Raw genomic sequence first — 16146 nt, forward strand, 5'->3', positions numbered from 1 at the left:
ACAGAGAAGTCATCCATGAGGACTTCTATAAACCTCTCCACCATATCACCAAAGATCGACATCATGCATCTCTGAAATGTGGCTGGTGCATTGCATAACCCAAAAGGCATCATTAGGTAAGCAAAGGTGCCATATGGACAAGTGAAGGTCATCTTCTGTTGGTCCTCAGGAGTGATGGCAATCTGATTGTACCCTGAATAACCATCCAGGAAACAATAGTAAGCATGCCCGGCCAATCTCTCCAACATCTGATCAATGAAAGGGAGAGGGAAATGATCCTTCCTTGTCACTTCATTTAATTTTCGGTAATCAATGCATACTCTCCAGCCTGTGACCGTCCTGGTTGGTATTAATTCATTACTCTCATTCTTTACCACTGTGATACCTCCCTTCTTCGGAACCACTTGCACCGGACTCACCCATGGACTATCAGAAATGAGATAAATTATTCCCGGATCTAGAAGTTTCACCACCTCCTTTCTCACCACTTCCTTCACCGAAGGATTCAATCTTCGTTGTGGTTGAACTCTAGGCTTGATATCATCCTCCATGAGTATCTTATGCATGCAAAACGATGGAGAGATGCCTCTAATATCCGAAATAGTCCATCCAATTGCTGATCGATGGTCTCTCAAAACCCAAATCAATTGCTCTTCTTCCAAGTTGCTCAACTTTGAACTGATAATTGTTGGGAATGTTTCCGATTCCCCAAGATACATGTATTTGAGGTGCGAAGGTAAGGGTTTCAATTTAAGCTGTGGAGTTTCCTCATTTCTTTCCTTTGCCTTCTCTTTCTCAAAATCAAATTTCTCAAATTCAAGATCTTGGTTCGCATCAATCGGCTAAAGTGCTTCCAACAGTCTAGCACATTCATTCTTTGCCGATTCCTCTACCTCTACTGTTCTTGATTGTGGAATACACGCTTCCAGAGGTAGTTGTGGAGTATTCTCTTCAATGGTCTCCGCTACTAGTTTATCCACCACATCAACACTAAAGCATGAATCCATCTCGGATGGAAACTTTATAGCCTCAAACACATTGAATGTTACTGTTTCATCATGAACCCTCAACAGTAACTTTCCTTCTTGCACATCTATGAGTGCTCTTCCTGTGGCCAGAAATGGTCGACCCAAAATAAGAGGCATTTCCTTATCCTTCTCCATGTCCAACATGACAAAATCTACCGAAAAGATAATCTTGTCCACCTTCACCAACACATCTTCAACTATACCCTGTGGATGTTTTATGGACCTATCTGCAAGTTGTAATGACATGATCGTTCGCTGAAGACCAATGCCCAATCTCCTGAAAATAGAAAAAGGCATTAAATTGATGCTAGCACCTAAATCACATAAAACACGATCAAAAGTAATATCTCCTATAATGCAAGGAATAGTAAAACTCCCTGGATCTTTGAGTTTCGGAGGTAGCTTCTTTTGGAGAATAGTGCTGCACTCCTCCGTCAGCATCATTGTTTCCTCATCCTCTAACTTCCTTTTTTTGATAAAATTTCCTTAAGAAATTTCGCGTAGCTCAGCATCTGTTGTAATGCATCTGCAAAAGGAATGTTAATATGCAATTTTCTAAATATTTCAATGAATTTGGAAAACTGCTTATCCTGATTCTTTTTCTTTAATCTTTGAGGAAACAACACAGGTGGAGTGTGATGTGCCAATTCTGGTGGTATCTCAAGAAATGGCAATTTCTCTTTCTTTTGTCTTTGCCTCACTTCCCGTTTCTGTTCTTCTTCCCTAGAATTTGATGGTTTCTCTTTAGCAACTATCTCTTCATCTACTTCCTCATCAGATTCTTCCTTTTCCCTTGGTAGCTTTTCTTCTTCTCTTGATTTTTCCAACTCTTCCAAAATTGTCCCACTCCTCAAAATTATTGCATTTGCTTGCTCACGTGGGTTAGTCACTGTGTTGCTTGGTAAAGACCCTTGTGGTCTCTCATTTAGCTTTTCAGCTAACTGCCCCATCTGCACCTCCAAGTTTCGAATGGACGCCCCTTGATTTCTGAAATTAGTTCTTATCTCATTCATAAAACCTGTGGTCTCTTGCATAAACTTCCCAAACATGTCCTCCAATTTTGTCACTCTTGGGTCTCCTTGTTGGTTATTCACCGCTGTTTGGTTGTTTGGCAATGCCTTTTGATTCCATTGATTGTTTTGCTGATTCTGTTGGTTTTGATTACCCCAAGACAGGTTCGGGTGATTCCTCCAACCAGGATTATATGTGTTGGAGTACGGATTGTTCGGTTGCTTTTGATTTCTAGCCAAGTAGTTAACCTGCTCCGATGATGATGATGTTGAGGCAATCGTGTTCCCTACTTGACATTCACTACTCACGTGATTATCTGCACAAAAATGATAAGTTAGTTGAAGAGCTTGAATGGAATTTACCTGCATACTTCCCAACTGTTTCTGAAGTGTTGTCAGTTGGGCTGAAATGGCTGTATATGCATCAACTTCATGAAAACCCATAGATTTCTTCGGTTGCACCCTCTCATTAGGTCTTTGATAATTGTTGCTTGCTAGAACCTCAAGCAACTCGTGAGCTTCTTCCGGAGTCTTATTCTGTAATGCTTCTCCCGAGGCTGCATCCACCATAGTTTGCACATTCACCGTTAATCCATTATAAAATGTTTGGACTTGCATCCAAACTGGCAACCCATGATGTGGACACCTTCTCAGTAATTCTTTGTATCTCTCCCAAGCCTCATACAATGATTCTGACTCTTCTTGAATGAATGACGTGATGTCATTTCTCAACTTTGTCGACTTTGCTGGAGGAAAAAATTTGGTCAGGAACTTCTGTGCTAAATCATTCCATGTGGTGATTGTTCCTGATGGCAGTGCTAGTAACCATCCCTTAGCTTTATCCTTCAATGAAAATGGGAATAGTCTCAATCTGATTGCATCATCTGACACTCCATTTGACTTGAAAGTATCACAAATCTCTAAAAAATTTGCAATGTGTAGATTTGGATCTTCCTTCAAATCACCCCTGAACTGAACTGACTGCTGGATCATCTGGATGATTGCCGACTTTATCTCGAAGTTATTGGCTTGTACTACTGGTCTAGTAATACTTGACCCACTGCCTTCAACTGTGGGAACAGAGAATTCCCTCAGTGTTCTATTCTCTGCCATCTCTACAACTATTACTTCTGGTTCAACTGTAGCTTCACTTTCTTTTCTTTCTCTGTTAAGTCTTTGAGTGGTTCTTTCAATCTCAGGATCAACAGGAACCACTGGCTGACGTCTTGCTCTTCGCATAAACTACACAGAAAAATAGCAAGAGTGAAATCACACCAAACGAAGAAAAATAACGAAAATTAAACAAACAACAATTAAGTGAAAATAACACTCCAATCTAGCTAACACAAGAAAATTTTAATGTTAACACAAAACTCAATCCCCGGCAGCGGCGCCAAAAACTTGATGCGTTGTTACTACAACATGCATAAATAGCAAGTGCATTAGTCGCACAAAGTAATAAAGTGATGAGTGAGTATCGTTCCCATGAGGATTGGTTGCTAAGCACTAAGTTTTCTACTGTTTTCAAGTTGGAGCAATCGAGTTGTTTGGATTAATGGGAGAAAATTAAACTTAAAACTAAAACAAAATTTCTAAATATTCAAAGCTAAATTATGAAAGCAAGATTAAAAACAAGGTAATATCAGTTTAAAACAACGGGTAGGGTTTTGATTTCATTCGGACTCTATGGATTAAACCTACAGATTATGCTATTTCCATATTCACATGCATTGATTGTAAATCGAATTCTCTAAATTGTAAACATACCTTCTCAGGCTATGTTTTCCTACTTTTCCCTATTAAACTTCCGCACCCAACAATTTGAAGATTAATAGTTCTAAGCTCATTAAGCACTTAGAATCCTAGATTGATTTCATTGATTCTTAAATCTATCTCTAGCATTTAATACTACAATGGTGATTACCCAAGAAGCTTAACATGAATCATTTCTCAATCTCATCATGTTCATCAATTAATAGCATTAAAAACAGAGTAACCCTACAATCATTGCAATAGCATATGAAAATAATAAAAATCAATTGCTTAATCCATAAGAATCCGAACTACATCAAAACCCTAACCCAAAATGGGTTAGGTCATAGCTAAATCAATACAATAAGCAAGAAAACGATAAACATAAAGGTCAACATGATAAAAATGAGACAAAAGACAAGAGATCTCCCCTAATTGAAGAATCCATCGGAGTTAATCCTAATCTTCTCACTATTTCAACATAAATTTGTCCAATCTAAAACTAAGAAGATGAAAAAGCTGTAGACTAAGGAAAATGCGACTCCCTCTCAAAATGGTAAAGTTTTACTTTTATACCTCGCCCAAAAACCTAAAACTTTGCCTAAAATTGAAACTGTTCGTTTTAAAGAAACTAAAAACTGCAGACTTCGCCGCGGCGACGAAGTGAACTGGATTCTCGTGCGTGACTCATTTCACCACGGTGAAGAACAAACTTCGCCACAGCATACCTCTATGAAAAATTCTGAAATTACATAATTGCGCTCCGCTTGCTTCTTTGCTTGAATCTTCGATCTTCGATGCTCTCCCATGGGAACAAGCTTCATAGTGCTTTACTCTTCTTTAGAACTCTCCCAAATTCTGAGATCTGCTTACTTCTGAGTCCAGAAACTCCAATTCGCTCATTATTTGCTCAAAATGTCCATTTTAGCCTGAAACACAAAATGTAAAGAAATAAGTAACAATTCAGGCATAAATGAACTAAAGAGTATCTAAAATCCAGCCTAAAAGCCTAATAAAAACAGTATAATTCTCAGATTATCAGTAAAGCATCATGCTTATATCAATAAAGTTCACTTTTGTGAAGCTTGTCAGTATGGAAAACTTCATCTCAACGTCTAGCCTTCAACTTCCTCCAAATCTCTTGAACCTTTTGAATTGGTGTTTGCGGATGTTTGGGGACTAGCTCCAATTGTTTCAGCCATTGGTTTTAGATACCATTACTATTTATGGATGATTATACCAGATATACCTAGATTTATCCTCTAAAATTTAAATATGAAGTTTATGCCACTGTTACTCATTTCATCAAACTAGTTGATCAACAATTTGATAAGAAAGTTAGAACTCTTCAATCCGATTGGGGAGGTGAGTTCAGACCTCTAGCCGCTTGTTTTACTCAACAAGGAATTCATTTCTGCGATCCATGTCCCCATATTCACCATCAGAATGGCAAGGTCGAACGCAAGCATCACCATTTTACTAAAACTGGACTTACACTTCTCGCTCAAGCTTTCATGCCACTTCGTTACTAGTGATTTGCATTTCATACAGCAGTATATTTGATAAACCACCTTCCCTCAGCCACCTTGATGCATAACAATCCTTTCCAAATGCTATTCAATAAAGCTGTTGATTACACATCACTCAAAACTTTTGGATGTCAGTGTTTTCCTTTTATCAAGCCTTATCAAAAGCAGAAATTCTCTTTCCACTCTAAAGCATGTGTTTTTTTGGATTACAGTTCACATCACAAAGGCTATTTATGTTTAAACAATATGGTAGAGTTTACACTGTACAGAGTGTAAAATTCAACGAGAGTTGTTTTCCTTTTGCTCAAAGTTTTTCTGACACAACTTCCATCTTTTCTGAAACACCACAGCCAAATTCTACAAACACACATTCTCTTTGGCAACTGCCTGTACCTTCCTTTTCTTTTCCTAAATCTTTTTCCACACTCCCTCAACCTCCTACTGAAAACTACTTACCAAATTCCATCTCAACCTCAACATCTGTTCCTCCTTCCTCACACTATTCTCCCATACGTTTGGAGATTGATCTTCACCCAGAAAATTTTTCACCCCCTTCACATTCTATAGCACAAACACCAACCCCTGAATCTGCAGCTCCAAAAATTCAAAATCTTTATCCCATGGTTAAAAGAGCAAAGGCTGCTGCTCTTCTTAGCACTACTGCAAGCACTACTACACCTAACACACCTATAAAACCTTTATCAGTTTCGGTAGCTTTGCAAGACCCATGTTGGTATGCAGCCATGACCTCTAAATTTGAAGCACAGCAAAATAACAGCACCTGGTCTCTTGTGCCTTACTCTCCTGATATGATGTTGGTTGGTAACAAATTGGTGTTTCGCACTAAACATAATGCTGATGGCAGCTTCCAAAGATGTAAGGCCTGACTTGTTGCAAAGGATTTCATCAAACGCTTGGTATAGATTACTTTGAGACCTTCTCCCCTGTTGTCAATGCCTCCACCATCAGAGTTATTCTCACATTAGCAGTTCATTATGGATGTAAACAATGCCTTTTTAAATGGATACCTCTATGAATCTGTTTACATGACACAGCCTGAAGGTTTTATTGACAAACATAATCCGACCCATGTTTGCAAATTACATAAAGCTCTATACGGATTAAAGCAAGCCCCTAGGGCATGGTTTGATAAACTCAAAGTTGCACTACTGTCTCGCAGCTTCCACAACTCCACCTCTGATTCCAATCTATTTTTTTACCATTAAGGGACAACTAAACTATATGTTTTAGTCTATGTGGATGACATAGTATTCAATGGGAGTGATCTTATGCTGATGCACCAAATTGTTCAAGACCTTGACAACACTTTTGGTCTTAAGATTTTGGGCAAACTACACTACTTCCTTGGCATTGTTGTTCACCACACTCCTTTTGGTTTATTCTTAAATCAAAGCACCTATGCTCACGACCTGTTAGTCAAATATGGAATGTAAAATTGCAATCCTTGCTTCACACCAATGATACTTGGTTCTAAATTGTCCTTTAACAACAATCCACTCTTTGATCGGCCTTCACTTTATCGGAGTCTTATTGGTGCACTTCAATATCTTGCCCTCACATGGCCTGACTTGTCTTTTGTGGTTAACAAACTCAACCAATTCCTTAAAGCTCCAACAGTAAATCATTGGCAAGCTTGCAAGCATATCCTTCGGTATGTTCAAGGGACTATTCATCATGGTTTAACCTTCACCAAAAGTGATACTTTGCAACTGGAAGGCTATGCTAATGCTGACTGGGCTGGTAACGTTTCTGACCGTAAATCCACCATCGAATATTGCATCTTCCTTGGTTCGAACCTGGTTCAGTGGTGTTCCAAAAAAACAATTAGTAGTGGCCTTATCCTCAACTGAAGCCGATTATAGAGCACTTGCCCAAGCCTCAACTGAAATTGCTTGGCTTCAGAACTTGTTCCAAGAGCTGTGCATCTCCTTCCCGGGAATTCCTGTTCTATGGTAAGACAACACTAGTGCGAGAGCTCTCGCTTCAAATCCTGTTTTCCATGCCCACACAAAGCACATCAAAATCAATGTTCATGTTGTTCGTGAGATGGTTTGGTCTAAACGACTTGTAGTCCAATATGTTGCCACTACTTTTCATATAGTTGACATCCTGACAGAACCTCTTTCTGGTTCTCATTTTTGTACTCTTCGTGATCAACTTCACTTAGCATCCTCTGCTCCCTCTTCCTCGTTCTTGCTTGAGGGATGATCAGGTTTAAGGCAAGCTGCAAACTTCGAATTGAGGGACGATCAGGAAGATAACAAATGATTTTTTTACTAGTTTCTTTTTGTAAACTCGTCTGGATTGACTGCTTGAACTTTAGCTTGAGGGACGATGTAAACTGTAACAAACTTCAGCTCAAGCAGTTAAAGTTTTTGTTTCCCAGATATCAACACATTTTGCATTTTCTCTCCAACAAACTACAAGTGGATCAAAATCAGTTGAACAAGTTGACAAGTAGCGGTTGAAACTGTTATGCAAGGACAGATGAAAGTAGTGAAAAATATAATGCTTCAGTCCTCTTTTTCAAAGCTATTCTTGCTCTCTGTTTTCTAAGTTTTTTGTTCTCTGTTTTTTTTTTTTTTTTTTTTTTTTTTTTTTTTTTACTTTTATACATCCTAACTTTGTATCTAACTAATGTGACTGTTTATATGTCTACACTACATTAATTATATAAGAATTAAATACATAAACAATTTCCCTGTAATCAATGTGGAGTTGACAAGTAAATTATCACATCATTTGGGATCCTAACTTTATAAGTGTAGCGCTAATGAAATCCATCACATATGTTATGGTGTCATTAGTATTATGTACATTAGTTGTTGTCATTATAAATCCTATATATACATATGCACGAAGAATCCAACCGCTACATTATAAAACTNTCTGTTTTTTTTTTTTTTTTTTTTTTTTACTTTTATACATCCTAACTTTGTATCTAACTAATGTGACTGTTTATATGTCTACACTACATTAATTATATAAGAATTAAATACATAAACAATTTCCCTGTAATCAATGTGGAGTTGACAAGTAAATTATCACATCATTTGGGATCCTAACTTTATAAGTGTAGCGCTAATGAAATCCATCACATATGTTATGGTGTCATTAGTATTATGTACATTAGTTGTTGTCATTATAAATCCTATATATACATATGCACGAAGAATCCAACCGCTACAGTATAAAACTAGACTATCATAAACCACTCTAATGTTGACTATTAAGTTTATTTAAAATTAATTAATAAATAAAAGACCAACTTATAATAAATCATTAAACAATAGACAAAAATTAGATACAAAGTTTGACTAACATTAAAAAATCGAAAAAGTAACAGCAGTTTGTTATCAATTGATTTGCCGGAGGTATGAAAAACAAGATACATATGACTAAAATGAAAAAATAATAAAAATACTGGCAATTTGTTCTCCAATTTTTTGCTGACAGAACGGCATAATTTATAGTGGTAAATATAGATCGAGCAACAATTTGTTCAAAGGTGATTTTCTTTTTTCCTGAAATCACAATGAGAAACATAAATCAGGTGAATTACAAGTTCAAAGGTGTAAGAGTTAGCCCACTTATCGAATTTCGCGGTGATGAAAAGCACAACGGCAAAGGAAATTCTAACGGTGGCTTAGGGAGATTCCGGTGGGATTTTGTCGAATTTACCAGTGAGATTTTGTCATAGGAAGAGGCAATATTTTGTCATCAACACAAATGGTTAAAATAGTTTGATATACTGACTTAATTGTTCTCTTAAATTTTTTTAATAATCGATGTAGTTTTTATTTTAAATAAACTTAATAAAAGTCGAATTGTTGGTGATTTGTGGTATCAACTCAGCATTGTTACTATTGTGATAGTCTAAATTTTCTCTTAGTTTACACATATAGCATCATTCTAAAATAAATAAAAAATAAAAAAATTAGTTCATTAAGTCATATATATTATTGTATTAGATTTTAATAAGATTTATCTCTAGAGAAAAAAATGCCAGATATCATTGTTGGCTTTGGTAAGACAATTCTTTTAATATTTAAAGCTTGTTTTTAAAATTTTATGTGGAGTAATTGAAGAAAATTGGTTTTTTAAGGTTTAAATCTGTACAAAGTCTCACATATTATCCTTCATTAATGAATTAGTAAGATACTTGAAAGTGCAACCAAGATAAGATCAGTTAATTTTTTTTTTTTTTTTTTTCCAATGTGATTTGATATCATTGTTTTATAGGGTAAACTAAAATTTTAGAAATAATATCAACAATTTTTTATAATTATTTTACAGATAACAACTAATGATCAAAAAAATATATATAACGATCGATCATTTCTAATAATTATTTTCTTGATAACAACCTATATAATGATCAATGAAATATATTGGTTGATTGATCTATCTATTAAGATAAAAACTTCTCTTTCAACATTGGGGTGGGATACGTGGCATTTATCTTTAGGAGATACGATCAAATTAATAAAAAAACTGTAAATACAATATTATGAACCTAATTAACTATATATTGCATCTTGTTTACGATGTTCTCACTTTGGATTCTCAAAATTAAGAGTGTATAGAAAATATAATATGTGACATATGTATGACATAAATATACAATCATCTATTTTGGCACTATTAGTATTATGTACGTAGATGTCGTCAGAAACCTTGTTTATGCTTATCTATTAAGAATCCAATGACCAAAGGCATCCTTAAGATGGCTTTATATTTCCTTTTGACTATTTATTAAAGAATCCAAGGCAAAAACATTGTAATCATGATAAAACCAATTTTAGTTAATAGGGTTCATATTATTGAATAAGATTATAATAAGGTCTTATCTCAAGAAGAAAGATGTCACATATGCCACTCTATTATTGAAGATATGCTATTGTTTCGGAGGAGATCAATCGATCGATCTTTAATAGATTGATCTATATATATAGTTCTTAATTTGTACACAAATTGTTACCGAGAAAATAGGTATTAAAAGTGATTGGTCAAACTTTCACAAAAATTTTAGACTACCCTATCCTCCAATCATCATATTGAAATACATAATGAAAAATTTACAAAAAAAATAATAATGTTAAACATCTCAAGTTTTCTCTCTGATTTTCCATCTTCAAGAATATACTATTCTTTGTGACATTAACATGTAATTAAATGAAAATTTAACATGATAGAAATTATACTGATGTCACATTAAATAGTATATCAGTTGAGATGAAAATTTTGAAATAATTCTAAAACATGCAGCATTACTCAATTTAAAAACTAATATTATTGTCAATGAATTGTCCTACCAAAGCCATGTGAGAAAAGTCTAGAGAGAGTAAGAATTTGAGAAGAAAATACAGAGGAGGAATGATTCCTTTACTGATTTTGCTTAAAGGTTTTATAGCTCGAGTACATGCGTTTATATACAGGTTCAGATAGTGAGCTAAACTGAGCTAACAATCATAACGAACATAAAACAAAAAACTACGTCATTTACATGAAATATTCTGCTCCTTAAACTATGTCGTTTATATGAAGAGCAGCCGACTCCTTCTAGCTTTCATTCCTAGCACTTTGACACAACAACTTTGCATAGCCAATATTCCCCCTCAAAACTAAACTGTGTATCTTCCGACACTTTATTCATTAGCGGCATAGTCAATATTCCCCCTCAAACTAAACTATGTACCTTCCAACACTTTATTCATCAGCTGCTAATTTTAATTTTGCACATTTGATGCTTCCTTCAAATTGCATTTTAATTCTGCACAACTGATGCCTCCTTCAAACTGCATTTTAATTCTGCACATCTAATACTACCTTCAAACTGCACTTTCTAGTACTTCATTCAGTAACACAATAGAAATTCAACCATTCAGTACACCAACATCACCACAGCAACAAAATAATTTTCCCTAGTACTTTAATCACAAACCACAACAACAAAAACATTTTTTTTGAGCACTTTAATCACAAATCACAGCAACAAAAACAAAACATTTTCCTGTCTATACTGGAATATAGTTGTGCCATCTCAGCAGTGACACATCCTTTCTACCAGTGCCAGTTTGATTGAACCAGCACAAAAAGTAAACATATTTCAGTGAGTAACTGAACCAACACAAGAACACATATGTCAGCCAGTAACTGATTATACCAATTCACTGTTGTTCAAGAAGAAGACATTAAGAACTTAACTCAGTAAATTGAGCTGCTGAAAGGGGTTTTGTAAGATAATCAGCAATTTTAAGTTTGGAAGGAACATATTGAATCACCATTTTCTTGGCCAACACTTGTTCTCTTATATAAGGGGTATCAATCTCTATGTGTTTGGTTCTAGCATGAAACATAAGATTGGGAGCCAAGGCCCTTGCACTCACATTATCTCACCATATAATAGTGGTATTGTGAAGAATGATTCCTAACTCAGAGAACATATTCTGTAGCCAAGCCACTTCTGTAGCCGTGTGAGCTAGTGCACTATATTCTACTTCAGTTGAAGAGAGGACTACCACCTTTTGTTTCCTAGAGCTCCATTGGATTAGGTTAGGTCCCAAGTATACACAATAACCACTTGTTGACCGCCAATCTTCTAAGCTACTTCCCCAATCGGCATTTGCATAATATTCAATATGTAGAAAGCTAGCTGGTTTGAATTGAAGACCATAATCCAAAGTACCTTTAATATATCTAAGTACTTGCTTGCATGCTTGCCACTGAAGTTCAATTGGATTTTGTAAAAATTGGCTTAGTTTGTTAACTGTGAAACTAATATCTAGTCGGGTTAAAGTACGGTACTGTAAGGCTCCAATTGTGCTCCTATATAAACTAGGGTGATCAAATGAATGACTATTAGTGGGAAACAACCTGGTGCCTAAAGCCATAGGAATAGAGCAGGCATTGGCTTCTAGTATCTTAGTCTTGAGAAGAAGATTTGATGCATATTTAGATTGTTTAAAATGAATACCACTTCCTGATCTACTAATTCTAAACCCAAAAAGTACTTTAAGGAGCCCAAGGTTTTTAATGCAAACTGAGTATTAAGATCCTGAACTAGTTGAAGAACATAAGTGTCATCAGAGCCCGTGATAAGTATGTCATCCACATGCACTAGGACATAAATTAGACCAGTATTATGCTTTAGGATAAACAAACTTGAGTCTAAAATTGAGTTGATAGACCCTTTGTTGAGAAGAGCAGTTTTTAACTTGTAAAACCAGGCCCTAGGTGCTTGTTTAAGGTCATACAAAGCTTTATTTAGCTTGCAAACAAAAGAGGGATGTTCAAGATCCTCAAAACCACTTGCTTGATGCATATAGATTGTCTCATTCAACCCACCATTTAAAAATGCATATTCACATCAATTTGTTGAATGTCTCATCCATTTGTCACTACTAACGTAAGAATAATTTTGATTGTTGAAAGCTTGACAACCGGACTAAAGGTCTCAAAATAGTTTAATCCAGGGGTTTGATGGAAGCCCATGGCAACTAGTCTTGCTTTATATTTTTGTAGGGAGCCATCTGCATTGAACTTTGTTCGAAACACCCACTTATCACCTACTATGTTCATATTAGCTAATGAAGGGACAAGAGACCATGTATTATTCTTGATCAAGGCTTCAAACTCACTTTGCATAGCATTTTTCCATTCAGGATTTGCAAGTGTTTCAGTAACAGTGGTGGGTTTAGGCACCATAGAAGTCTAACTTGCTGTGAATATAACTTTAGGAGCTTCAGAATTATGAGCATCAGTAGAGATTGCATATTTAGTAAAAGCATTGAAAGGAGCTGTTGTGTTAGTATCATTAGTAGAATCTGTAGCCTTTGTAGTATTAGCAGGGATATATGCAGTTGATTTAGGTTTTGTCACCATTGGATGAACATTTGTGACAGAAGGTACCTGGAAAGTTGAACCATCATGAGGCCTAGAGTAGTGAAGAGCGTCCGCAAGAGAGCAACTTTGTGAAGATCTTGCTAAAGGATTAATAGAATGTGAGGATAGAGTAGATTGTAATGGTTGTGATGACAAGACATAAGAGGATGAGGGAATTTTGAGATCAAATTTTAATGAATAATTTGGTGGAATGTAATTTGGAGGTAAGATAGGAAAGGAGAACACATGCTGAGATTTAATGGGTAAAGATGGATCAAAGGATACTGTTTGAAAATCTGAGGATGAAGAGGAGGTAGAAAAGATTGATTGAGGCTGATCTGAAGATGATGAATTAGAACATGGTGGTGAGCTTATGATGTGATGATTGGGTGACATTGATGGTGAAATAGGTGCTGATGAAGTAGATGTTGTTTGGGATAATAATGGACTTGAAACGTGCTTACCAACTATTGTGATGTTAGGTGAAAACCTGAGCTGAGAATTAGAAACTGTAGAGGGGACAAGACCACTTGAGGAGGGACTGTGAGAAATAACAACATAGGGAGAAAATGTAGAAGACTGATATGTTGATGTAGTGTTAGGTGATAGACTATACCCTTCAAAAACCCTTCATGCAATAGACTATAACCAACAAAAACACACTTAGAAGAATGAAAATTAAACTTATGGGAACTAAAATTTCTAAGATATGGGAAGCAAGCGCACCCAAACACCTTTAAACTATCTATATTGGATATTTATGAAATAATTTATGATATGGTGAACTATGATTAAGAACACGAGTGGGCATCCTATTTATGAGAAATACAGAAGTTTCAAATGCTAACCACCAATATTTAAGAGGCATAGATGCATGTGCAAGTAAGGTAAGACTAGTTTCAACAATGTGTCTTTCCTTTCATTTCTAATATTTTGTTGGTGGATATACACACAAGAATACCTAAATGTGATGCCTATTTCATTAAGATAAGGAAGAGAGTCTTATACTCTCCTCCTTGATCAGATTGCAAGCATTTTAGTATCCAAATTGTCTTTCAGAAAGGTGGTCAAGTTTAACAAAAATTGATTTTACCTTAACTTTGGTTTTTAAAGGAAATAGCCAGATAAACCTACTATAATCATTTAAGAACTGGACATGGTATCAAAATCCTTCTATAGAAGGAAAAGGGGCAAGACCCCACACATCAGTATGGACTAATTCAAGTAGGACATTAGCTTAGGACTATGATGGAGGAAAACTGGTTTGGTGTGATTTTCCTAGTTGACAAGCATCACAAAACATAGTGGAAGAAGTATGAACTTCAGTGCTTTGGTGACCCGAACTGGAAGCAGATTTCAATTGAGACAAAATTTTGTTCAAAACAGATGCATGAGGGTGACCCAACCGCTTATGCCAAATCATATGATCATGAGAATTTCTATTTTGCAACAAAACAATGCAAATCAGAAGTGAAATGCGTGTAATCATCATGCAGAATTGAAGTAGGCATAGAAACATCAGATTTAGGCAAATGTGAAGTATTATGTTGTGAAGCATTACCTTTTGATTTAGACACACCAGATTTAGACAAATGTGAAGTACTATGTGAAGCATTATTTTGTGAAGAATTACAGCACACATTGGGAGCAATAGTAATAGTATCAACATTAGAAAAATCAGGCAAACATATTTCATTTTTATTGCTCTGTAATGCATTACATTCCAAAGCTGAAGCAAATTCTGCTTTATTCACAACAATATTAGAGTTAAAAGAAGTTACAGGAGACACTTCAACGACATACTGATTAGACTAACTATTTTGTGAACAAGTTGTGGATTAGAAGGAGAATTGTTACATTGTAAAGGTGACTTTATGAATGACATGGTGTTTGAAGAACATTGAGATGGTAAGATAGTACTAGATATACAATGACAATCAAACCAATTATTTTTTGACTCAGAGTTTGCAGTAGCAATAAAAGTGGAAGAACTGGGTTGTTTATATGCGGATTGAGCAGATGGAATGTTGAGTTGATACAACCCTCATTTAAGGTCCCCTTGTAATAAAATTGCTCTTGTGGACTTGTCCTTGACAACATAACAATTAGAATCAAATTCCAAAATCACATTGTTATCCTTAGTGAATTTAGAGATGCTTAGAAGATTTTTGTTTGTAATTTTGGGAATGCAAAGAATATTCTTATGATGCAAACACTTAGATTGTAAAACCCTTGGTAAAAGAGAATGACCATTATGTGAAATAGCAAGATACTCACCATTACTTACCTGAAGTTTCTCTGTTCCATCAAAGACCTTGCTGATATTCAACTGATTCAACTCAAAAGCAACATGGTCTGTTGCACCTGAATCCATGTACCATACAAGATCGACTGGAGAATAAGTAGTAGCAAGGGCAGTTGGAGAAGTATGTTGAGTTTGATGTGCTGAAGTACTAATGTAGTTGCCAGGAACTCCATGTACTGATGTGGAAGGAGAAAACTGAGCAACATGTTCTAAACCAATCGAAGCAAAGTGTGCTTGACTATTAACAAATAATTGTTGGCTAGGAACACTAAAGCTTGGAGAATGACTTAAATTGGTATGTAAATGATCAGCCTGAGGATTATAAGCCTGTTGTGACACACCATAGTACCGTTGATGCATAGATCCTGGCTTAATATTGGCAACCATTTGTTGGCCTGCATGAGTAAGTTGTTGAGTGGTAAGATGAAAGTTGTTGATAGGTTGTTGTGATAGTTGACCAGAGTTGTAGAAATTCTAGTAATTTTGGTTCTGAGAAGGATTCATAGATGACTGCAAGTAACCATTATAAGTGGTGTTATATATGTGATAACACTAGATTGCTGAATGTCCAGCTTTATTATAGACCTGACAGATCAACCTATTTCGACCTCTCCCTC

The 16146-nt window shown here is 35.7% G+C and overlaps 1 protein-coding gene and 1 non-coding gene across 2 annotated transcripts; one reads left to right on the forward strand and one right to left on the reverse strand.

Annotated features, from left to right (window-relative positions):
* Positions 1–2666: 2666 nt before the first annotated feature.
* Positions 2667–2773, forward strand: LOC116137553. The gene has a single exon (XR_004129203.1). It is a non-coding gene; the product is annotated as a small nucleolar RNA R71 (small nucleolar RNA).
* Positions 2774–13053: 10280 nt separating this feature from the next.
* LOC116137548 (uncharacterized protein DDB_G0271670-like) lies at positions 13054–15916 on the reverse strand. The gene is made up of 3 exons (XM_031423244.1): positions 15512–15916; positions 14786–14930; positions 13054–13841 (listed from the first exon to the last, which is right to left on the reverse strand). Exons 1-3 carry the CDS (start codon positions 15914–15916, stop codon positions 13054–13056), a joined length of 1338 nt encoding a protein of 445 aa, XP_031279104.1.
* Between the last annotated feature and the right edge of the window lie 230 nt (positions 15917–16146).

Source organism: Pistacia vera, unplaced genomic scaffold, assembly GCF_008641045.1.
Source record: "Pistacia vera cultivar Batoury unplaced genomic scaffold, PisVer_v2 Contig33, whole genome shotgun sequence".
NCBI classification, from domain to species: Eukaryota; Viridiplantae; Streptophyta; class Magnoliopsida; order Sapindales; family Anacardiaceae; genus Pistacia; species Pistacia vera.